This window comes from Argiope bruennichi, chromosome X1 (genome assembly GCF_947563725.1).
Source record: "Argiope bruennichi chromosome X1, qqArgBrue1.1, whole genome shotgun sequence".
NCBI classification, from domain to species: domain Eukaryota; kingdom Metazoa; phylum Arthropoda; class Arachnida; order Araneae; family Araneidae; genus Argiope; species Argiope bruennichi.
In genome coordinates this window covers 66,739,134-66,766,660 of record NC_079162.1, presented here as the reverse complement: position 1 = coordinate 66,766,660, position 27,527 = coordinate 66,739,134, and the positions used below count along the sequence as shown (strand labels likewise).

At 29.0% G+C, this 27,527-nt stretch overlaps 1 protein-coding gene across 3 annotated transcripts in view; it reads right to left on the bottom strand.

Moving 5' to 3' along the window:
- Nucleotides 1-27,527, bottom strand: part of LOC129958631 (EH domain-binding protein 1-like) — a 149,393-nt gene that overhangs the window by 100,845 nt on the left and 21,021 nt on the right. For all 3 annotated transcript variants that reach the window (XM_056071231.1, XM_056071230.1, XM_056071232.1), the window contains 6 exons: nt 24,537-25,625; nt 22,991-23,101; nt 22,197-22,401; nt 20,056-20,102; nt 16,044-16,161; nt 14,517-14,616 (listed from right to left, as the gene is read on the bottom strand). In XM_056071231.1, coding sequence (XP_055927206.1) covers nt 14,517-14,616; nt 16,044-16,161; nt 20,056-20,102; nt 22,197-22,401; nt 22,991-23,101; nt 24,537-25,625 — 1,670 coding nt within the window. The remainder of the gene's footprint in view (nt 1-14,516; nt 14,617-16,043; nt 16,162-20,055; nt 20,103-22,196; nt 22,402-22,990; nt 23,102-24,536; nt 25,626-27,527) is intronic.

Sequence of the window (27,527 nt, the reverse complement as noted above, 5' to 3'; positions counted from 1 at the left end):
AAGTTAATAAAAAATTTTAAAATTCGCTCTGAATTGTACATTCTCACCCACTAAGACATATGCTTGCTGAATTCAGTAGTTATAGGCCTAACGATCTGGCCTAGAAAGTGCCAACACACACGCATTCAACTATATTATTAATATAGATGAGTTATCAGAACGAGACAAATTTTTCCACACGTCAAAAGAATATCTAAGAAAGCGATACAAACATAGTATGCAAAATTTCTTATTGTCAAACGACAGCTTAGAATTGTAGAAGAAAAACTAAACACTGAAAAATAAGCAAAAAAAAAAAAAAAAAAAATTCAAAACCAGGCGAATATGTAATTTGAAATTCCTACAGATGAACCTGAAAAGATTCAGCGCCAAAACGGCGAATGTAAGCCACGTAATAGAAGTCGACATTCAGTGAAAAATTGATAACGCGCTTCGGAGTCCATTAAAGCAGCCCAACTCTAACAAAGCTCGAGGGAATGGCTCCAGGACGCGACTCCGGATTACGGAAAGAAGATTACTGACGGAGAATCCTTCTTGCGATCAAATCAACCAGTCCGTTACACTTTCTCGGCGATTCTGTGCGAGACGAAAAAAGAATGCCACCAACAGCAATAAAATGGAGAGTAATTATTTTAGATGGAAACCATCACAAGTGTCGTTGGGATCAATCACGTATTTGCGTGCAATTCAGGTTCATTAAAACTTCCAAGAGATGGAAATTCACGTTCAGATAATTAAGGCAATAGTACTAATGGGATTTGCTCTCTGGAAGTGAAGATGCTATTTAGGTTGGAGTAAAGAATGGTTGTAATGTACTTTTGATGTTTCTTTTACTTAGCTAATTACTTTTGTTAATTAGTTTTTTTTTTTTTTTTTTCATTTCGATGCGATGCTTTTGCAAAATGGAATTTTTAAAATTGGGCTTGAAAATAAACAGATCAATAAAAGACAGATGGTTTGATAAAAATAGCATTAAAGATTATTTTTTAATTCAATAACTTTAATAAATATTGTCCAAGAATTACCAAATTTGGTACAATTATACTCTGGAAGACGGGAAGTGCGCATTGGAGTGATTTTGTTTTTCAAATTTTAATTAGAATTTTCATTAAAAATTAAACGTGCTATTTGCGTTTTTCCATGATAATCCCGAAAATATTGTTCCACAAATCGAATTTTTATACCATTTTAAAATTTTAAAAATTGTCATTTTAGTGTTTTAGTGATATTAATTTAATTGATGTACAAGTCCTTCCTTGAATTTCGGTAATCTATATTATATAATGTTACGGCCAAAGCCCGAAATCGGCCAGTTCGCGAATTGGCCAACGTTGCTGTAAACTTACCGGCCAATGTCCGATCTTTTCTTGATTTCGGGCTTTGGCCGGCCAATTCGCGAAGTAGCTTGGGACAATCGGTCAAAGTAGGAAGAAAGAAATCAAGAGCAGATAGTTTTATACACTGTTAAAAATGAAGTATTTAAAAATGAGTACTTCTGTGTACTGTTTTTTTTAAACTACAGTTGTTTCAGAAACGAGTTCAAATATAAGTGACACCTCTTAGTTAAAAATAAGCTTGTAACATATAAAAATATGATCTCGTGTTATTCTGTTCTCATATTAAAGCATGACAGAAATTATTGAGTGAACGTATATGCTGTAACAACGTGATGGCGTGAAGAAGATTAGATTTGCGCCCTTCAAAATGACGAATTATATCTTGAGCAAATGCGTTGCGTATCGTGTATGAATACAAAGGTAAATTGAGTACTGAATTCGTCAACTACCTTTAAAGGTGATCCTTAGTCTTTACTGTTCCATAGTTAAGTAAACTTAATGTTAAAGACCCCAGATCACATTGCTTCCCGAAATATCGCTTCAAAAAATATGAATTTTTTTTACAAAGGCAAATAGCAAATATAAGGGTTAATTAAAACAAATATGAAGGAAAAATAATTTTGTTGTTAATATTATTTAAAGACATTTCTTTGTTGGTGCCATCTGTCGAATTTCCCCTACAATATATTTTTTACATAAATGTCATTATATTCCTTTTTAATTTACTCTTAATATTGTTTTTTCCCTTGCAAAAAAGTTCGTATTTTATGAATCGATATTTCGAAAGAATGTAATCTGGAAAATATAGCATTAGGTCTATGGGGCAGAAAAAGATTGACGATCACCCTTAAAACATTTCTTGGAATACACCGCTCTTGTGCGAGTTAGCCTAGTTGGCAGCGCATTGGGCTGCAGATCGAACGGTCTGTGTTCGAATCTCTCTGGGTCCAATCATGTCAGTCGGGATTTCGTTTTGGAAATTTAGGTTTGCATAATTTCTGCAGATTTGGAAAAACGCATACTCATATTCGAATCCTTGTACGTATTCAAAAAGTGAGTACATGCATTTCTCAAATTTAAGTCTATTGCACTCGAAGCTATTATAACAACATGAAGTACTCAAGAATGAGTACATTTTACTTATTTTTAGGTATTCTGTTTAATGTGCCGTCTACAGATCAATCTACCATCATCATATCGGGCTTTGGCCAAGGATTCCCAGCCACTTCGCGAAATGGCCAGCCAAAGTAGAATATACAATATTAATTGCAAGTACTTCGGACTTCGGCCGTAACATATATATTATATATTTTTCATTATTGCACTGAAATTCAAACCGTTTTCACTGTTTAATCAAATTAGCATGTCTCATACACATAATGAATAGAATAGATATATGGCTATCGAAATAATACGACTTTGATATCTGTCACAATTTTATGCTTTAAAATATTTTCCTGGGGAAATCAGACATTAAGCTATACATACTACATATATTTAATTGAAAGCAAACGCAATCAGTAATCATAGTGGACTAACTGGTGGCCAAAGGCGGCTAGTAAACAATAAGACACGAATAAAATCCAATAAAGTAGAAAAAACAGTCAAAATTCAGTTATATGCGAGATAACCAGAGGAATGGTTTCTTCTCGATTTTCTTCTATATGTACACAGAATGGACCATTTTTTGTTAAGATTCACAGTACACTGAAAATGTTCGAATATGATTTGGGTGTCTTCCCTTCGGTTAACTTATTTCAGAATTTGATATGGATTGAGAGTTTAAATGTCCAGACTACAAACCATATTACATTTATCTGGCTTGATGCGAGTTTGAGTTATGGCTTTATTATACTCACGAATGCAAAGACCCAACAGACAGTGAGTTCTTGGAAATATATCTTCGAAAATTCGATAAAAGTCTATAATTCTAGTGATAAAACTATATGCCAAATTTCACTCATCTAGCTAGCTATCTTTCTGATTTATCATGCTCACATGCATGCGCACACACAAGCATACTTTCTGTTGATGGATTTTGGTCAAAATTTGATAGGAATTGCAATTTTGGTGTAGAGACTACCAACTAAATGTTATCTTTCCAGTTCTTTGCGCTTTCGAACTCTCGTGTTCAGGGACAGATGGGTATAATTTTTTTTTAAATAATTTCTTTTGTTTCAAGGAGGTTTGAAAAAATGGATTCAAATTCCTCTTCAGGCCGTAAGTTCCCGAAGTTTAAAGTACTTTCTTAAAGTAGTATACGGGACAGTAAAAATAAGGGAAAAAATAACTGCTCAACGAAAATCATTATCAATTGGTTGCATCTGAAGTATCTAAAATGAAAAAAGAAAAAATTTTCTCTTATACAAATAGTTTTTTTCCCCCATATAGAAGTCTTCAAAGGTATCGGATAAACCATGCAGCTGCACTGGTGATTAATTCTTATAAATATATATTTCTAAAAATTTAAATTTGTGAGGAGCATTAGATAATCATATTTTTAGGTAGAAAAGATTCTTTCTCAATCGATGTCGTAATAGGAAATATTCATTTTCTTTTCAAATCTTTTCGGTGGGTCACCCAATGACACATAACTTAACTCTTCTTAAATTAAATACTTTTGTTTACCCTCATTTGTTTCATGCCTTCAAAGATGGAATTTCGCAGTCGATTTTCTTATTCATATCCTGATGAGACAGAATTTTGAAATTTTGGACATGTGCGTATACTCGGTAGTAATGTATACTATTTTAGTATATAACCATCAAGACTTTTTTCAGAACTTAATTATCAATTAATCAAATTAAACTTTGATTCCGTAATAGTAGCACGATCTCATAGTGTGTTTGAAAAATAAATGATACTAAGATAAAAGAAAATAAATAAAATAAAAAATATTTCAAATAAAAATCTCTTGGTTAAGTACAATAATAAAATTTACTTTAATTAAATTTATCAATAAAACTAAAATATTCTTTAAATAGTAAATATACATTCTTTACGAGTAAACAATCTTTACTCATATATATATAATCAATATTCAGAAACCTCCGCTTTCCAAGACCGTGAAAACTGATGGCAAAATAGATTCCACTAATTCATATCAAAATGTACGATGGGCATTATCATACATTATATTAATGCATTAACTGACAAAAAATAACAGTAGTAACCATATAATAAAAATTAGACAGAAAATGCGATTTGACCCAATCCGCAAGATTTACAATTCTTTTTAAGAATTCAACAACAACTGCAGAGAGAATTTTGAAGCTGAAACCGTAACCAAAAGACTCGGAAGAAACTCAAATCGACTATCCTTTTTCCCACTTTCCATTTACAAAGCTGAAATACTGATATCGAATTACCATCATTCCAAACACTCCAATGAAGTAAAAGTAAGATATACTAATTGACATAATAAATAATTCTTATTTCAGCAGGGCCTCAATTACCCAGGTCTCTATCAACCGGAAAATCGAACTGCCTTTTTCATTCAGTTTTATGTCACTGTATTTTTCAGAAATGGAAGTCAGAATCGTACTAGTGCCAAATTTTCATTATCCGAAGCTTTGAAAGACTAACAACAACCCACCCTTAGCCGGATGGGTGCAAAGCCCCACCCAGGCTTTGAAAAGTGAAGGCTTACAAAAAGTAATTATTAGAACGTGATCTGTTAATTCAAGAAGGTATTTAGAAAAACATACGCATAATTCCATTCTTAAGCACTTCAACAATAGACTAAGGCAGTTCCATTTATGTTCATGAAAATTACAAATTCCTAAAAATTTTGTGTTGTTGAGTGTGTGTGTGGGGGGGGGGGGGAGGGGGATATACTTTTGAGAAAACCCTTAAATGATCTCGGGTAAAGTACAAAAGTAAAATAATAATAATAATAACATTCGCGATTGTTTTTTTTGTCTAATTGATGTTTTGAAAAATGCAAGTAAGAAGTTTGATGGTTAATAAAAGTTCTAGTTCACATGTTAATAAGTGGTAGTACTAGCGGACTTGATTTTATAATTTCAAATAAACGATTTTGGAAAACCAAGTCTAACGAAAAGAAATGTAATTCAATGTCTTTCATATAAACAGTACTGCACCCTAACCAGAGGGCACTGGAGCCTTCTACTGGTGTGATAGTTTCCACTGATTCCAAAGGCATTTAGAATGTCAAGAGAGTCGATCTTGGCGTATCTACCTATTTAGAAAATTAATAACTTGCCTGAACTAATAGATTTACGTATCAGCTGCAACGGAATGATAGACAACCATCAAATTCGTTTCCGATTAAACAGTTTCAGAAATAAGTTATTTTTCAAATATATGGGCAGTAAATCATTATCAATAGATTATCAAAAACGACATTCTGGAAAATCGAATCATGGATATTAGAAAGTATATTTATGATTGATATAATCGAGACATATACCAAAAGGTAAAATAGTGATTGGAAAGAACTCATCATAAAACTTAAATTTACAACATTTCTTAAGGGGACGGTTGACTCTATTAGGCCTTTCTGCGACTTATTCACTTTGAGTTATGAAATTTTTTATGCATATGCATTAAAATATAAATAAGCCACATATCTTTAAAATATTCTTTAAAACGAACTGCATTATTTTTTAAAAATTAACAGGTACATAATTTTTTAAAATGTCTAAATATTCCAGGCGACTCAATTCCTAATTTTTTCTGCTATTTTTTCATTATCACCCCAATATAAATTTATTTGAAATAGAACTATGTATAATTTTGTAATTCCAATTAAATGCTAATTTTTTAGAAATGCATTTATCCACATTTATTGATATTTCATAAGAATTTTATGTTTTTTCGGAACTAAAATTGACTTTTAACTACCTACATAAACTCGAAATATAAAATGCATACCCTATTTTCTTTTTAACTGAAATTTTTATTAACAATTCTATTTAATTTCTTCATAAATTAAGGCAACTGGAACGTTTCAAAGATCTAGTTAAATATCATCTAAAATCTTAAATCTAAAATCCTTTAAATCTAGTTAAATATCATTTTGAGGAAAGTAATTAAAATGTGATTTTTTTTAACTTTAGACCGCTGAAATATTCATCTTATTGAACAATATATCTTAAAACACTATTTTAGTTAAATATAAACATATATAACGGTAAGGAAACGAAAAAAATAAAATTTCATGCTTCTATCTATTTTTTTTATTTCAAAGTCCACTGTCCACTTAATTGGAATGTCAAAAGAAGAGAAAGGAAAACCCATCAGCGTTATATTATTTACAATGTGGACTAAGGAAAACCAGAAATTATTATCATTAAAAATAAAAGGGCCTACCATGGAAATTATTTACAACAAAAATATATATGATTCAAGATGGAATAGATATAACCAAATATCAATGGAATATTTTTACCACACAAACACATTCATAAACTTATTCCTTTGTTTTTAACTTTTGACGATAGCAATATCAAGTGAAAGCAGCGGAGAATCTTTTAGCAAACCCAAACTGATTTTCGAATCCCCATACTTCAGTGCGACCAAAAAAGAATGCGATTTAGTTCTTTTGAATGTAAATGATTTCAAGGAAATTATAAACAATTTCACGACGATAAAAATGAGGAAGACGAATTTATAAAATTTCCGACACTTAAAATCTTCAACATTTTTCAAAAGTAATGTATTTTTTTTTATACACAAATAATTTTTACTAAAATTATAACAAAACGCAATTTTGCATGTCATAGAAAGACAAAAAATATTGTTAATTTAATTGAATCAGATCTTTGAGTATTTAAGTTATTTCATACCCTTTTAAATTCATGCATTGTTAATTTTGTCACAACATGTTAGATACATTATTAAACGCTATTAATTGCAAATTTTAATAGCTAAATTTAATAGGTGTGAAATAATTCTGCGTATTATTATAGATATTAACTTGATTACCAAGACTTTTGAATGTTTTTATATGTATAAACAAAGGATTTATTTCAGTATTCAGAATTTCACATAATGACTAAGGACGAAAATTTGATGTGTGCAAATTTTTCATTATTATTTGCATATATATTCCTTTTTAATGGATTAAGAGGCTTGTGCACACTTTATATTTTTTGAATATTATATAAACAGAAATCTTTTTTGATTTCTAATTCTCTAAATGCATTAAAAAACCTGTACAATGAAACCATTTGATTTTTTATTTGGGCCTTATTTAAATTATTAAAATTCGAATAATGGAAATTCTCTTGTAAGTTTCGCATAAAACGTCTGCACTAATTTTATAAAATTCGTTTTTCCAAAACTTTTTGAAATAGTTTTATGATAATTTTATATTCTAGGGCTGTTCATATATAAGGATCATTGTGAAGTTAATAGTAATTTTTAAATCATATCAATAAATAATAATATATATAATATTTCATATATTTAATTACACTTACAGACTTTGGGTCAGAAAAGGTTAGAAGAGGAACACGTTCATATATAATGGGGGGGGGAGGCAAGTATTGAATTTGTCCTATACGCCCTTTTATGTAAATAACGCCACAGGAATCAATAGAATATTAAGACTCCTCTCATCTAATTAAACTAATCTGACTCGGTTTCCAATTACTTACCAGTTCATTATACTCCCCAATCCTATTAATTCATTTGTAGTATGATGAATTGATTTTACTGGCTAATAAGTGGGAAAAAATAGCTCCACAGTGGCCAAAGGAAACTTCCGATTTTATTTTCTAATTACTTGGAGAGAAGGGGAAATACTTGCCTTCGTCTACAGCAAACATTCCATTGTGGAATGATTCTAAGCTTTACGTAAGCCCATAATAATAATAAAAAAAAAAAAATTAAATACAAATGGGTAGAATTTTTAAATCGATAGGCTGAATGCCAAGGAGAAAAAAAGAAAAAAGGCCTCGAGTTATAAAGCCAATTACAATAATTTGGATGGAAAAATAAAATCAAAAGTCAATAATAAAAGAAATCTGCAATCGAAAGATTAATGAGAAGGAAAATAATGACACAAAAAATAAAATAAAATAAAGCAATAAGAATAAATGATTGAGTTCTAGAGTTATATGAATAGAGCACCCGCATAATAGGGGGGGGGGGGCGAGAAAGAAAACCTAGTTAGTGATAAGAGTTTTAAAATGTAGTACAGTTTCCTTCCGGAAATATTAATTACATATTACGATGATCCTCATTTATACTATCAATTTGAAAATCGAAGTTGCTATTAATAGCTGATATGAAAAAAACAATATCGGATCAGACATTGCAATCAGTTAAAAAGATAACGAGTGAAATAAATCAATTGTGTGTGTATGTATGTGTGTGAGAGGGAGTCCAATAAATTCGTAAATAATTTAAATATTCGTAAAAATGGAAGGAACTGGTTGCGAATAAGTTATTGCTACACATGTGTGTGTGTGTGTGTGTGTGTGCGTGCGTGCGTTAGGTAAATAGCTTGGTTAAAGAAATCGCAGTCGATGATTAAAAGTATAGCTACATTTATTATTAAATTGAGTGATTAGAGAAAAAGCTTAAATGGGATTTTCGATATTACTGTCAACGAGTCCGTGCCATGACCAAGTAGTGATATTCGACGCAGCTTCACCTCTAAGAATGTTTGACAAAAAGAGGATGAAAAAGCAAGTTCATGGCGTTTTAACAGTTTAGAAAGGGGACTTTCCGTTTTCGGGAGTAACGTTGGTACCAAAAATAAAGAATTATTTCAGCAGAAGTTTAGGACAGTTAAAGTTATTGTTATTAAATCACAAATGGTGTGAAAACCAGGGCATCTCAGAAGTGTTTTTTTAAGAATGAATTTAATTGGATAGAAAGCATTTAATTTTTAGAACTTATAAAGAGGGAGTCCCATAAATTCGTAAATAATTTAAAAATTCGTAAAAATGGAAGGAACTGGTTGCGAATAAGTTATTGCTACACATGCGGGTTTATTTGTTTGGCCGTCAACTAAAAGTATTTCACATGTTCGTCGATAGAGAGCGCGGCACATATGGAAACACAGGTGATATGCAAATCAAGGGCTTATAAAATGAAAGATTTACAATTAATAGCCAATTTCTGATAGCACCTGTTACTTATACTCACATAAAGTTTCCATTGTGATGTTGACATTGGTGGATAAAGCATTACGGCTGGTAATGTTTAACCTCAACAATGAATCATCGACTGAAGTTTTACGAAAACAGAAGAGTTTCAAGAAAGGTCCAGGTTTACTTACTCCTGCCGGACTGCTGTCATTAGTGTACCGTTTCAAAGAAATGGAGTTTCTGTAATGATCTTGCAGAAGGGCTCTATGGTTATCAGAGCTTCGTACCTGTTCTGTGGCTGACAAATTGATACTTTAAACAGTCACCGAGTGCATAAGAAAAATTGGTTTACAGCATTTAACGATGTAAAATTGTACTCGTACAAATTACAATCAGTACACAAACTCTTGCTAAACGGCCCAGATAGGGGATGGGAATTTGCAAATTGGACTTAGATGAAATTTGGCGAGGCTGCACAATGTCTGCTCAATACCTCGTGGACAGACAAGGCTCATATTTCATTACAAGGAACAATCAAAACTTATAAAGAATCTGACTAAAGGAGAGCACACACCAGCATTTATAGCATATCCAGATATGCTATACATACTGCAATTAACAATGCTGTCACTCATTTGCAAACTGTCATTTGTGGTGGTGCTTACATTCAGTATTCTCTACTGATAAAAGTTTGGGCATTTTTTTAATCAAAAAATTGCTTTTGTGAGAACAACTTTGTTGCAAACTACATTCAAATACACTAATTCCTTCCAGATTCATGAACTTTTAAACTATATAATGGGGCATTCGGTATGTGTGTGTATATATATGAAGTAGAAAATCTTTCAACATATGTTTATCGGCACTTCTATTATAATCGAAAATAAAAGTTCAAACAGTACATTCAACGAAATGAAATGAAATTTATTTAATTTCTGCAGATTTTTGCACTTTATTTTCGAAATTTATAATAGACTAATACACCATATATGAAAATAAGTTTAATTCTTCTACACAAAAAAAGTTAAACCATACTAAATCGAGACTGTTTGATAAGGCTAAGAAATTATCTATATTTATAAACAGAATATTTCGAATTACTTTTCCTATTACACAAACTGAGAGGATATATCAAGTTTTTTCCATTGTCTTGTCAATTTAAGCAATCGTCATTATGTTATTAATTTTCAAATACTCTATTGAAATAATTTACATATTAAGTTAAGTAAACTGTAATTAATGTTAATATTTTGGAAAACAAAAAAAAACTCATGAAAAACATATATATAAGAACGCTGTTAAAATAATTTGCATAAAAATAAATTTTAAAACTATTTTTTGATATTTAAATTTGAAAACTTTTGAAATTTAATTTGCCATTATTTTACTCTTAAAAAAGACCATAATCTTGAGAAAATACTTCTTTGCAATTAAATTTCTTTAAAAAAAATTATTTATTATATTATTGCAATATAATCAAATTCTATGTTCAGTCACATACTATATTTTGAACTTTTTTATTTTAGCAAGTAAATATGCGAACATTAACTTCTCAGAAATATGAATAGATTTTAAAAAATATATATTTTTGATTAGTTTCTAACTAAACAAAAATTTTCATTACTAATTATCATTAAAAAAACCAATACAATGTCAATACACAAAACAAATACAATAGCAAACCAATTAAAATAACAATACAAAAATTGCTATTACTAATTATTTGAATTTAAAAGAAGTTGTTCTCTTTTAATAAGCATATATTAATATAGTATAGAGAAAATCTATACTATATTAAAGTAGGTATACACAACGATATAATTGCAAGGAGATCCTACAATCTTCTTCTATGAGTAAACCTAACGTTGCTATAATTTCTCATATTTATCATAGTACAAAAAAGGAAACAAAAAATACGTACGAAATATTATTACACATTTTATTCTGCATTAATTTTTCTTCGTCCAACTAAGCATAAAACATTTTTTCATTGTTGAGGGTCAGGTGAGACTTACAAAATTGGCCATTTGTCCCTTTCTCAGAGACTTCATCAGTAGTTTTGATCAATTAATTCTATAGCCCAGTATAGATTTAAGGAATAGATAAGTAATAGCAAAAAAGATTCAGGAATACTCCAAATAATCAGTCAATGGTCCAGATAAAACAGACAGTAGACATTAAAAGTCATTGGAAAATAAAGATACAGTTGACGCATTTTTCCATAATTTGTTCCAAATATTCATCGACGAATGTGTTTGAAGCCTATTTGATTATATATGAAGACTTTCTAGCGACCAAAAGTGAATATCGTTTGTCTTCAAATACCAAATCATATTTTTTTCGGGAGAGGGGGAGGGACTCTATAGGCTTCTTTATACGAGAAAAAACTTGATTTAATTTGAAGCATTTTGAATGGAATAGTGTAATAATTTAGATTTATACATGTTACAGAAATAATTTCTAATCGCTCAAACGCAGGCTTCACTTTAACATCCGAGTTACACATACTCTTATTTTTCCACATTGAATCCTAGCGTAGAAACCAAAATGCTGTATAAACAAAATTCCCTATATAAGCTTGGAGTATTCCTGAGTCTCTTGTTCTATACCTTCCCATGTGGACATATTTTAACAGCGTTTACGGTTCTAGCAAAGAACTTACGGTTCTGGCAAAGAACTTTTAAAACGCATACTAAAAGTGTATCCTTTACTTTCCAAGGACGCTCGTATGTGAGAGATATACCAGAGAAGAATTCCGTTTTATATCTCTTTACTACAAGGTGCTACGAAAACATAAATATGGCTATTCTTGTAATACCTTTCGACGAACTTTTAGTTAAAGCGTGGAAATCGAGACGTTAATAGAACTAAGGGAATCTGCAATTAGTATGTCAGACACGCGAGACCATTGAAGCAAGTTTATGCTGTTTGTTTTTTTCTTTGTTGCTTTAAAAATACTTTGTTGTCTATAAACAGCTACTATTATTCATTCGATAAGCAATAAAGAGAAGCTACTTAGAAGAAAATATCTACGACTACTGGTAAACGACTGTATGAAAAAATATGTTGAGTTGAGAGCACCAACCTCTTTATAAAGTAAACTACAACTAAAAGTGTTGAAAAGAAAAAGCAAAACAAGGTTTTGAAGAAGTCAATGATAAGTGCAAACCTACCAAAATAACAAGCACACTAGAATTGCAAGGTTTATCCGCGAGATTTTTCAGAAGTTTAACTGTTTGGAACATTCTAAGCATATATACTGATTGCAACGATGCTATAAAGTGAATATGAAACTCACTTCTTACTTTTTATATTTAAATTTCAATCTAATTTTTTGATAATTTTATATTGCTTTTGTGTTTTATCGTGATTATACTGTTGCCATTACATTTTAAATAGAACTTGTTAAAAATTATTGTAATTATTAACCTTTACGCAAGTATAACCTAACTTTAGTGCTTATTATCTTAAAAATTGATATTCAAAAATATTACATCAAAGAAACACTGCAACCTTCTTCATGTTGTTATGGAAGGTTAAATATGAAGAAACAAGGATAAAACGCGATTGCCAGTTAACCCTGTCTTTTCTCGAACAAGAAATATCTTATCATACATTTATATTTAATTTTAATATCTGGAAAAATGCAAATATTACTCATGCAGTAAGTTTTTCAGTACATTCGAGATGTTCTTCATTAATAATCACACACAGAATTTAATTTTATTTTACGTGCACTAAATAATATAGTTTTTGATTTTCTAATTTATTTCTCATCAAAGCAAATGGATAAGATGTAGCTAAGTAAATTATATTAGATTCCAGAAGGGGTTTTAAATATAATCCTTTGTGTAGCAAGCTCATTCAATGAAAAAATAGATCAAAATTTCGTTTAATTATACCCTAGTATACATTTTTTTTAGAAACTCTCTTACTTCATGCTAAAAAACACAATAAATTTGTTTAATTTACTTAAAATCATACGGCAATAACTTAACAGTGAATGCATAATTTATTTTTACCAATAATGTTCAAAAGTATGTATACTTACCACTTCCAATTTGACCTGAATGATCACTAGTAAATATATTTATCACCCTTAATTCCATAAATAAATCAGTTAACTATCAAACTCTTTATATTTTCTTGTTTAACAAATTACTTAATCATAATAAAACTCAAAAAAATTAAGTTGTCTGAATGTTTTATTAAAGAAAATGTGCAACAAATAATGTATAAAATCCGTTCTAAACAAATAATTCAATATTTAGAGTTCATCCGAAACAGCAGTTCTACCTCTGCATGTCAAAAATGTGGAAGAAGACAAAATGCATTAATAAGCAATAATTAATATTACCTCTTAAGAACTTTCCTGAGACTGCAGAAATAAGCTGTCAAAATAATTTAAAATGATGACATTCAAAGCTTCATAACTCAGACAATTTTAATCAAAGAAGAATGGAACTTCTTTTGTTTAAAATATTAGTGTATAATTTTCAGATTACATTTACTGAGTCAAACAAAAAATTTCCATTCTTTACACCATTTAAAATTTTTTTAAAAAAAACTGGAAGTACATACTGGTTTAGAAATTAATTAATGTACCGCGATTAGAGCAGACTATATCACATTATATATAATATATATACTTAACAAATGATTAAAAATGTTAGCAATCATTGGTGAAATTTCACACACACACACAAAAAAAATCCATTTTAGTACAAAACACAATTTTTGTTTTAGTACTTAAAATATGTTAAAAATATTTTGAATTACGAATTTTTTCTAAATTTTTTAATAAAAGTGCATACACTTTTAACACAATTTTTTGCCTCTTAATTTATCATTTTACTATATGTAAACAATAAAGCAACTTATTTGTAATAATAACGGCACTGTAAGCTAATATAAAATATGTTCTAGTAGAACTTAATTTCATAATTTAAACTCCGTTTTTTCCTAATCATTATTTTCAGTCATTTTAAAAATATTTTGAAGCGAATCATTCCGTTAATTTGTACAATAAGGAGGACAGGGCAAGGAGTTATTGTTTCGAAACGTTTTTTTTTTTTTTCTTTCTGTTCAGCATAAAAAAATTTAAATAATTACTTACAATATATTTAGCTGCATTTGCCTCCTTAATAAAGCATTCTTTTGATTGACAAGAGAAAACCACTTTTTCATGAGTTTGTCTTCTAACACTTCATTATTAACTACAAATAAAACAAATTGACATTTCAGAAAACTAAATCATAAAATATGAAAAGCTAGGTTTTGCAACTTGATATTTTAAAACAATTCATTTCACAATAATTTTTTAACAATTCATATTTATAAGATACATTCAGCACAAAATAAAACTTTTCAGATGGAGATAACACTGCTTTAGAGTAAATAAATCGCAGTTTGTTTTAAAAGCGGATAATCGTGGATAGTGTCATCTTGAAAATCTAAATTGATGAAAATGTATATCTATGTAAAATTAAATTATATGAATATATCGAAAAGATTATTGAAGTTAGGATGGCACAATCTTTTTTTCTTAAACTGCACATAACTAAAACAAATTTAGGATAATTTTTGCTTCATAAATGATATTACATAATAAATTACAAAATAAAATATAAAATTTATTGAAATATGCTTCTAACCTGACAGATTAAAGGGTTTTTTTTTTTTTTCTCATGAGCATTAAACAGAAAAAAATTATATCAAGAATATAATGTTTAAATTTTCAAATATCTTAAAAGCAGTTTCCTTCCTCTCTTTATATACATTAATGTTTTACTAATATTCAATTTAAGAGACTGTCATTGTAAAGAAAATAACCTCCAATTTTGAAATTCAAACTACTAGTTCTTATTACTATACTTAAATGATAATTAAAACATTAAATGATAACAAAAAACGAGTAAATAAACATCTAAAATTAACAATTATTATTATATCTGCATATAAATCTAAAGAATATTGAGAATATAAAATCTAAAGTAATAAATTTAATAGCTTCTAATAAAAGTAATAAATTTAATCAAATTAAAGAGATAATTAATACTTTTAAATATATTTAATATTTATTAAAGCTAAAAAAATTGAGCCCCCTTCTTTGAAAAGAATTTTATTAACCAGGATTAGGAATAACATTTATTTAAAGATCAGTACTCAGTTTTACTAGTAAAAATATTTCAAAATTCATTAGATAAAATTTGCTCATAATGAATAGCTAATCTCTGATTGCCTTTTATATAACTTATTATGCCTTTTATATAAATTTTATTTTATAATCTAAATCAACAAGATCCAAGAAACTAAAAATAGGTTTTAATATTTTTTTTATTTTTTTTGCATAAATTAAAGTATGGGTTAATAAATAATCAAAAACCCATTTAAAATGGACAGACACAGGGGAATTTATTATAAATTATAGTCTCAAGTATCTCAAAAAATAGATACAGTAACATGCAGTCTAAAAATACAAAAACAGTATGATTTTTATAGTAAATGATATCGAATTAGTATGTAATTGGAAATAGAATACTAATCCAAAAACTCAAAATTTTTAAGACAATTTAAAACAATAATAACTAATCATGAAACTTTCACTGCATTCAAATCTGTTTAAAACTTTCCAAATCATTACCTTTCATGGCGAACCGTAATCGTTTCTCTAACTCAGACGCCATTTGATCAATTTGTTTTTGCTTTTTATCTAAATCTTTTAACTCAGCATCAATATAATGGCTGTCGTCCAGAGTGTTCTGAAAGAAAAAAATAATACATAAAATGTCAATCAGAATCTGATTTAATTTATAGAAAAAAATTCGTAAGTTGAAAAAAGAATCGAAAATTGCATTAAATAACATCCAACATTCCATTAAACTCTTCTAATAAAACAGCCAATAAATAATACACAAATGAATATATGTTAAAGAATATTCCAAATGCATTCTTAAAATTCACTTTAAATTTACAATTTTAAAAACTGACACTTTAAATGTAGTTCATCTTTCTTTTATTTTAAATTCATTCCCGATTCATTACTAATAGATTTTTTCATTTTTCTTTACTTCTCTGAACTTGAGTATTTTCAATAAATGAAACTTTGGCTATCAATTTTGAAAATTTTGCTAAAATATACAAATGAAACTTAATGATTCAATCTATTTTGTAACTACATTTAAATCTTCTACTTTTCTCACAGTATCAAATGCATTTTCATTCTTGAAACATTGCAAACTTTAAAATATATTTAATCTGAAAACGACATCAAATTTAAGGGGAAAAACGTCCAAAACATTTTATTATAACATCAAAAAAGTGCTTTAAGGGAAATAATTATAAATGCTATATCACAGGAAAATGATATTAATGCTACAGCTTAAAAATATCTCATGCAATAAATTTTTCAATGTAATTAAAAAAAAACATTTGCAATTTCTCATTTACCTTATTCAATATGAGCAGCTTGACAAGCTCTAAAATTGCTTACAGTAAAAGCATTTAAATGTAAACTAAACATTTTGTATTAAAGACCATAAATTTATAACAGATATCAAAAACTGAATTTCATTTTTTTAAATTTATGAATTTAAAAATGCCTACAAATATTCAACAGAGAAAAGTATAATCATAAAAGGAAAACAATTTAACATTTCTACACATACACACATATATATATGTTAGGCCAAAGACCGAAGTACGGCCAATTCGCGAACTTGCCAAGAAGTTTGGCCAAAGTCCGAAATACTTGCAATTAATATTGTATTTTCTACTTTGGCTGGCCATTTCGCGAAGTGGCCGGGAATCCTTGGCCAAGGCCCGATGTGATAATCTATACTTATAAATAAAGCTCAGTGTGTGTGTGTGTGTGTGTGTGTGTGTGTGTGTGTGTGTGTGTGTGTGTGTGTGTGTGTGTGTGTGTGTGTGTTGGCGCTCTACAGTCCAAACCGTTTGACAAACAGTTATCAAATTTGACATATATATACCTATGAGGTCGGGAATGTGCACCTTGGAGCGATTTTTTTAAATTTTTAATTAGAATTTTAATTAAAAATTAAGCGTAATTTCGGCGTTTTGTCGCTATAACCAGAAAATAATACAATACAAAATCGATTTTTGCATCAATTTAAAGCTCAAAAAATTGTTTTTTTAATGATACCAATGTTTTAATTTATAAATTATGCTTAGATTTTTAACGAATTTTTAAAGAAATATTTTAACCATATTTTTCAATAACATATTTCATTCAAAATAAAAATAAAACATAATCTGCACGAGCACGTCAAATTAAAAAAAATATATAAGCTTTTATCAACGTGTTGCCATCACATTGATAGAAGTTTAAATTAAAAAATAAATCAACTATTATTTCAAATTTAATAAATAAAATTGTAATTTTCGCCAGGTGTCTGTATAAAATGAAATAAGATATTTTCTGAAAAGTAAAAGGAGGAAAAGTTTTCTATGAGCTTTGACAATACCTATATTATTAATTCAATAAAACAATTTAATTTAAGGCAAACATAGTTTAATATACTTATAATTACTCTAATCAGCTACCATCAGCTAATTTTGGGGCATACATTTGCTAACAAAATGGTCTAAAGGAACTAAATAATTATATTTCATATAACTTTAGTCAATAAATGCTCCAATGTATCAGGAATTTTAAATTTGTACAGAGGTTCTCTGCCCTTTGAATCATATTTAACAAAATATTCTTGAGACACCAATATTTTAAATAAAAATTGTTGAACTCCAACCAACTAAATCAATCACGACGTTTATTTATTTATTTAAAAGTTGAAGTGTCGAGAGTATTTCGCAGAATATGATTCCTTGGGACCAAAGGACTGTGTAAAATTTAAAATTCGTAATTTTTCGTAAGTTCATTTATTGACTGAAATAAAATAAAATATTTTTATTTGCATCATTTAAATCTTTTGAAAGTAAAAAATTAATTTTACATTGAAGCAGGGAAATTTTTATTGAATAATTCTTTAAGATATTATATAAATTATTCTGCAGTGCACATATAATTTCAATGCCAAACAACTCTGATTTCAATTTTCATATTTAAGAAAAAGACATGGTTAGCTTCAATATAAAAAGCTTTTATATTGATTGCAGTTTAACATCTCCACTTTAATTTAAAGTAGAAATTTTATGGATACTGATAGGACATTAGAGAAAGTAGTACAATGAACAGAACTGTTCAAGGCCTACATAAAAGTATGACTGAATCATGTAACTACCAAAATATGAAGCTCAAAAATATTTTGCAGAAAAGGCTACTAAGAGAACAAATTACATTAATTGAAAATTTTAGCGATCATTAATACTGGCGGGCCGGCTGGTGGCCAAAGGCGGCTAGTGGTAAATAAATATAATGACATTTATGTATAAAATATAAATAAGGTCATGTTGTAGGTGAAATTCGACAGATGGCGCCAACAAAGAAATATATTTAAATGATATTAATAACAAAACTATATTTCCTTCATATTTGTTTTAATTAACCCTTATATTTGCTATTTGTCTTTGCAAAAAATTTCATATTTTTTGAAGCGATATTTCGGGAGACAATGTGATCTGGGATCTTTAACATTAGGTCCATGGAGCAGAAAAAGACTAAGGATCACCTTTAAAGTTAATTGAAAACTGAATACTCAATTTGCCTTTGTATTCATACACGATACGCAACGCCTTTGCTCAAGATATAATTCGTTCATTTTGACGGGCGCAAATCTAATCTTCACGCTATCACGTTGTTACAGCATATACGTTCACTCAATAATTTCTATTATGGCTTTAATATGAGAACAGAATAACACGAGATCATATTTTTATATATTACAAGCTTATGTTTAATTCAGAGGTGTCACTTATATTTGAACTCGTTTCTGAAACAATTGTAGTTTTAAAAAAACAGTACACAGAAGTACTCATTTTTAAATACTTCCTTTTTAACAGTGAGTAAAACAATTTGCTCTTGATTCCTTTCTTCCTACTTTGGCCGATCGTTCCAAGCCATTTCGCGAATTGGCCGGTAAGTTTACAGCAACGTTGGCCAGTTCGCGAAATGGCCGATTTCGGGCTTTGGCCGTAAAATATATATTAAAAAAAACACTCTAAGAATAGCTAACATAAATGAAATATTGCACATTTATGTTGATATATCAAGATAATAGTACTGTATAAACACAATGAATTGAAGAATAAAGTTGTGGTTATAGGATAATGAGCTACAAGTTAAGTATAAACCAAGTAACATCTGTTACAGTGCAAGTTTTGAAACTATAAATAATTAAATAGTTCACATTATCCTGATGAACACAATGATTAAATAAACAATATCGACGCTAATAAAATAACTTTAATTGGCACATAGCCTTGCTGCAATAAGTAGAAGCCTGTACAATGTCATTCTAAATCAACTCACACTTTTGGCATGCATACCTACGATTCCACTCAGCCAGCAATTCACATTTTTAGTTCTAAAAGAACTTTATGTATTATATTATATTAAATTCGAAATTATGTAAATAAAATAGCAATTATAAATCATTTCCGAAAATTTCAAAAATAATTCCAAAACCTATTCAGCAACAAATATTTTCATGATATGTAATATATGAATATCTTGTACTTACTAGATTGGTAAAATTCTTCTTATCATTACTCACAGTGGAATTTAGATCTGAAAAATAGATTATGAGCTTTCCGTGATTTCAGTTACATAAAATGTATGAAATATAAAAAAAAAATAATACATCTAAATATTAAAAATTCTTTTCAAGGTCATTAAAATAAATAAAGTTAATGAATAATAAAATATACAAAAAGCACATGACAATTTATACTAATCTATAATGTGCTGATAATACATAAGCATATGTCAATACACGAATATGCTCTTTCATTCAGTAGCTAAAAACTTTGTTAACTATTGAATGAAATCTTGTTGTTTCAAATCCTTGATGACAAAAACTAAAGATTAATGTGATTTCAAACTTGTCATAAGCATTTTTGTGTAAGTTCAAAAAACTATAAAGGTAAAAATTAAACGCCTGGGAGAAAGTCATTAATTGCCGTTTCATTTTACAATTTCAGGTAGCATGAAATATTTTTGTGCTCATATTAAGAAGTACAGGGTGGTTCATATTGAATAGGAAAAAATATAAAGTATTCCTATGAACGCTTTAATTAATTTATTTTAATAAATTAAACTTACTGAGAAACTAGAGTTGTTCTCTAGGAGAATATGTAGAACAACTATTCTACATATTCCCCTCCAGTAACACTACAAATGTCTATGCAGTATTCCAGTTCCTGCCTCACTCATGCTAGCATATTTCTTGTTTGAATTCAAATCGTCCGTTACCCCCTATTTCAATTTTTGCAGTTCCTGGGGAAAAGGAGGCATAGAGCCTTTGTCTTCAAAAAAATTCCACATTTTCAAAACAATTCCACAGGGGAAAATCGCAAGGATTTGGTGGCCAAGAATGCAATAGCATGTCTTTTGACTTAGCATGACCAATGCAACAAGAGGGTAGGCAATCTTTTGAAGTGTATTAACGTACGTTCTAATGCCAATGAAATTTCGAGATTTCTTAAAAACTTTTCAGGATTTTTTTTCTAACTACTAGGTTTTGGAGGTGTTCATCTTGGCTTAGTTTTTTTAAATAAACAGCCCATGTTCTGAAACTGCTTCATCTACTGTTCGATGTTGTGACGATGCGGTGGTTCTTTACCAAATAGCAGGTGAAAATAGTTTTGAACAATGATAAACGAAGATGTTTTGGCATATTCCAAAATACAGAATGCTCTCTCCTGCATGGATGGCGACACTTTGATAATGATGGTGGTAAATGCTTTTTAGCGGCGATTTCGTTACTGGAAGAGTTTTTGCTATTGCCAGATAAAACTCCTATATATGTAGTTTCAGAATAAATTTGTTCCGGCTAAATAGATATATAAATTAAGAGAATTCGTGCCATGGTATTCTTTCCATTCCATTCAATATGAATCACCATGTAGTGCTAGGAGAAGTTGCAGAAGAAGACATTTTAATATTCCTGAAAAATATAATAGGCACAAAGTTTTCATATGATATTTAATAATTCTTCCCAACTTGAAACTTTTAGTTTCCTAATTTCCAGAGTAAAACAAATATTCACCAAGTTTCAGGGTGTTACATTTCAGGCTAAAATCAAAATCATACAGGTATTCTTTATCTCTTTGAATGTCTGAGTAAGACTTCCTTCTTACACAAAATACAAAGAAAGATGAGTAAAAAGACTGAAAACTGCCACCAATTTCTAACTTTCATTAATTGTGTTTTAATCAATTCAAATTTTGTTCATTAAAAGGAGCATGCATTTAAACAGCATGAAAGACAATTTCTATAATAGGTATTCACGTATGCAATCCACTAATCGAAAACTCAACAACTATACTCAATTTTAAATACTTATAAATCCAATACAAATATTAATTATAAAAAGTGTCTAAAATATTATTTATAACAGAATGTACTTCGATTATATTTAAAGAAACTTCCAAAGCGTCAAAATTTTTTTAGCATAAAATGATTTAGTAATTGCACTGAACAATCAAATTTCCAGCAATTTTACATTCATTAAAAGAAGTCAAGGGCTCAAATAATAAAAGGTTAAATAAATAAATATAAAAATACTTAAACGAATATTAAAAAATACTTCAAAATAAAAAATCAAAGTTAATAAAAAATCAAAATGTTAAAATATCCCGATGTTTTTAAATCTTTACTTACTTGTAGCTAATATTTTAGGAGACTGATTTTCCACTACATTTACAGGTATGTTTTTGTCAGTAGAATTAATATTCCTGTTTACAACATCAGTAGCGCTAGATACAGGAGGATAAAAAGAATCCAGATTAGGTTTTATTCCTTTACGAGTTTCTGCGATGAGTCGTCTTGCCTTCTCTCTAAGCATCATTTGTCTCTCGTCATCTCTCTATGGGGAAAAAAAATACTTAAATTATAATGAGCACAATAATAAATATAAAATTATTTCATTCCAAATATTTTATGCAGATATATAGCTATCTATATTTAGAACTTCTATAATATGATTTTGCATTATAACAAGATTTGAGAAAAAGAGTAAAATGCTCATGTAATACGACATCTTATATTTACTGTTGATATTTCTCTAATAGACTGAATGGTTTTGCTTTCTTTCAAAATTTTGAGAATATAATTTGCTAATAGAAAAAAAGTCTAAAAAAGATCAATAAGAAGTCACAAATTTTCTTTATCATTTTATTATTTTTAATAGCCAAGTATTAACAAAGTAAAGACTAAATCAACTTACATAAATTTAATGCAGAGTCTACAAATGAAATTTAAGACATTTAAAAAAATTTACCCTTCAGTCAAGATTCCACATATAATTATCCAAAGAACAAACCGATTTTAATGCAAAAACACTTTTCTGAAGAGCAGACTGAAAACATTCACAAGTAATGGAAGTAGAGAGTTACAAAATAAGTATGTTTTATGAGAAGTATAAAATGCATGCAGATATTTTAAAGGGAACATACATTTCCTTTACTAAGAAAACTTGATGTTCCTCTATTTTCTACTTCCTTGCGTGTCATTTCTAATAAATAATGAGCTCTTTCTTTTAATTGCTCCTCCCGAGAAATAGACAGCTGAAAATAAATGGATCTTAGACAAAATACAGAATATTTTACAATTCAAATTTTAAAATAACAAAAACTGACATCAATTCAGGTGAAGAATGTCCTTATTTTTTGAATCACTAAATTACAGAGTAACCCAAAAAACACATGCTAATATTTAATAGCTCTTACATTGTAAGATATTTCAGAGGTTATTGTATATTTATTAAGACGAAAACTAAAAAAGATTTTTAACAAGTTATCACATTTAAGGAATGTTTAAAAACAAATGAAGGAAAAATTGAAAAAAAAATTATATTTATATAAAAATTATATAATAAATATTTTTTAAATACTATTTATATAAAAATATTCTTACAAACTTTCATATCTATATAAAAGTACCTAATACAAAAATAATCCTTATCAAACTGATATGATAAAATTTCTATTAGAAGATCAATTACAAATGATTGAATAAGCTTCTTTAAGTCACTAAACCATGACTTGGAAAATATTTACTGGTTCTGAATATATATAAATCTATAAACTACACAGTAGTAGAACTGAGGAAAAATAAATCGCACTTAATAAATGCTCATGCACAATCAGAAAAGAAAACAATGACAGTTTTTATTCCTTTTCTGCATATTTAACAGAAAAGTAGATAATGCAAAGACTAATTGCAACTTCATATACAAGTTTTCCAATTATTTAGCTTATCAAATCAATTAAAACACTTTAAACCTTAAAAAACGTTTTTTAAAAAATGAGTAAACAAAATTATAGAAAAGAATTAGAAACAGGAAAAAAACCGAAAAAACCATCAAATAAATTTATTTAGAAAACAATATTTAACATTTCAGATCTAAAACACCTCTAATTAATAAATAGCATATAGTCAGATAGATCATTTAGGGCTCTGGATTTGCCTTTCAAAGAACCTTAAAAAATAAATTATTTCTTACAAAAGTAGAAAATATAAATAGAATATTTAATTTAAAAAATGAAAATAATAAACATTTTCAAGTAAACATTTTACAAGAACATAATTTGAAAAAATTGCACTGAATGAGTGGCCATAACTATGATACAATTGCCTTACAAATCTAACCTCATAAACCTATAACCATATTCTTAATCAGTTTTATAGAACGACAGCTTATAAAATTAAAAACTGCTCCATTTTTCAAGCACAGTCCCTTTGCTCAAATATTAAAAAATCTCTTATTGAAGAAAATATCCAATATAGAAAAGAAAAAAAAAGCTGCAATGGAATTTATTCAAAAATACAATCAAAAATTATAAAAATTTTTAAATGTTTTTGTGTGAAAGATTTTGAAATGCAATTAAAATATTATGATAATTAAAAAGCAAATACTTCACACTCTTGACAACTATGTGCAGCATACAGCTAAAGAAGTTAATAACACATAATAATGCACACAAGCAATAGAATTAATACCTTAGATTTATCACTGTCGGAGCAATGTGGTGATGGTGCAGAATTTTTCGTGGCTCTAGTTGGAGAAAGATCAAGAAGTTCTGGTACTTCAATATCGGAAAGATCATAGGGTAATAAACTTTCCGTTTTTTCAGGATCAATTACTTCATCAGCAATTATTGGCGAGACACCTCGGCATTGATAAGCTAAAGAATTCAAATTCTTGTTGCCGTCTGCGGGCGAAATACTCGATCCATTATTGCTTTCATTACTTTTTCTCATGGGTGTTGACGCACTACCAGGAAGACCACTTTGCAATGCAAGTAACTCTTCTTCTTCACTATCAGAATCAAAAGGATTCATTAACTGCTTTCGAGTCATCAATTTTGGACGAGGTTCTTCGGAAAAGTTAGCTGATTTTTTATTGACTTCTATATTATTCGCAGAATTGTTCGACAGTTCCGTGGGCGTCAATGGCTTTGGAGATTTAACTTGAGGAGGAGCAGTTGTTTGTGGCTTTGATTTCCGAATAAATTTTGATATTGATGAAAACTTATCAGACACTGTTTTGGTTGATGAGAATTTGTCGGAAACAGGTCTCACATTCTTATTAGCATCCAAAGATGTTTTATTTAGGGTATGCATTTCTAATTTACGATTTTCTTGATTAGTAGAATCAACAGATTTTGTCTTAAGTGCGCTAACAGGGTATTTATCAATATTTTTCATTTTAAATGAATTGTCAATTTCATCTACAGACTTTATATTAATAGTACTATCACTGTTATTATTAGGAGATGCCGGAAGTAGAGGTTCTGAACAGTCTCGAATATCTTCTAGACTAGAAGTGGATTTCGTATTTTCATTATTGTCTAAGTCATTGCAATGGGACTTAGCAACATTTTCAAAATCACTTTCAGTTCCTAAATTTTGATTTTGATCAGATGAAACAGGAAACGAACTCACAGGATCTAATTTCTGTCCACTAAAGAATGCTTTCAATTGATACAAATAAGTCATGACAGCTAATTTATCAGGAACAGCTAAAATGACCATGTCAGTATGCTCCATCACTTTAGGAATTCCTAAACTTTCAGCAGCATCAAATGCCTAAAAGAAATAAGATGCAATTTTAAGATACTCACTTAATAGCAGGCAACAAATATGGACAAACAAAACTATCATGCAATATATTAATGTAATGTATGCACTTCAAGGAAATAGGCTTCATAAATGTTCCAAAGCATTTTTTAAAAAATTAATATGGTATTAACTAATGTGACTTATCAAAAAGAAAAAAAGAAAGAAAGAAAGAAAAAGGAAGTTAAACTTTAAAATTCCTTAACAACAAAATGCCCAAAGAGATTTTCAACCGAATTAATTTTAATTCCTTGAAATTTAAACTTCCACTACTAAAAAATAATAATAATAAAAAAAACCCTTTCATTCAGGACCAATAAAAAAAATTGTTTAGTTGTTGTTTAAAATCTTTATTGCTACTATATATATTAAAGATATAAATACTTTAATATTTACATTATTATTGAGAGAAATTAAAAATTCAACTGACGTTTGTTTTCATTTCTTATTTTTTTTCATGGATACGAACTCGCATACTCTTGGAGAATCTATCAGATGTCACATAATTTCAGTTATGAGTAATTTCGTTTAAACTGGTTTCAACACAAAAGTTTTAAAAAAAGGCAAATCGTAATGGCGTAAATAATAACAGAAAACACTGAAAATTATAATCCTGAGGTATTTCATAATCAAAAAATATTTTCTAAGTTACTTTAATTTTTTAAAGTTAACATCAAGAAACACACCAGTCTAATTAGGCTGTCTTGTTTGTTTGTTTGTTTATGCTGAGGAAAAGGGATAGGAGGATCATCGTAATAAAATACAATAAAAATATACAAGTTAGTTATTAATGTGTATATTATATATGTAATGGTGTTTTAAACTCTAATTTAAATCTAAATTAATTTCCAAAGCTTTATCTTAATTTAGACCATAGTAATTTCATTCTCTTATTTCCTGATCCGATTCCACTGTTTCTATTTAATTAATTCAAGAGAAGCTTTGTAAAAATGTTTAGTCAGCGGTTCCCACGCTGCGAGTGAAAGGAGAAAAATTGATTTAGACAAATACTTTTTAAAAAGATCCCTCTGTTTCCCTTGCTTGTGATTGACATGCGTCAGAAATCTATCAGAATCTTAATAATATATTAGCACTGTAAAAATATATTCTCCCAATCGACATCTCATGTTATATAAGACGAGGGATAATTTATTTCTCGCTCTTCCCCACTTCTGCTTTGCGCCGTGCAGAGAGCGGACATGTTTTGTCCGCGCCTTCTTGTAAATACATCATGCCTGACTCCAGGGACAGAATAAATTGAATTTAAAAATGTAAAAAGTCTCTTCACTGATTGTAGAATCTGCCATCTGCTTTCAAAAAATAATGCTTACATATTATTTAGTCGTCAAGGATAGTTCCCTGTGCAAAATTTTCAAAAGAATTAAAATTAAATCCGCGGGAAAATAAAATGAATGATGCAATAGCTCTTCGTCGACACCGATGATTTTTGCCACAACTATGCTGTTTCCGTGGTGAATCTCCTTCGCTGGCTTCCGCCGTTCCACAACGACGCAATATCCTATCTCGTCCGAACTCCAAGGCCCAGTCCAGTTCTCGTTGAATTACCGGGCTGCTCATCGCTACTCCTTCCGTAACCTGTGACCTCATCTGACATTCCTGTTCTGCTATTCAATATCCTTGTGTTTGTGCTGGTTATCTTCCAAAAGTTCCTAGTGTGCCATGATTCATCCAGTTTCTCAAAATATTACTTGTGTTTTGTATAATTACTACAATATAATAATCGTATAATAATCGCCAACTTTACTCACCAGTGGTCTATAGTTCCAGTCCAGTGCTCAAAATTGCCTTTTGTGATTAATTAAAAAGTGATTATTCTTCAAAAAAGTGATTAATTAAAATAAATGGTCTCCA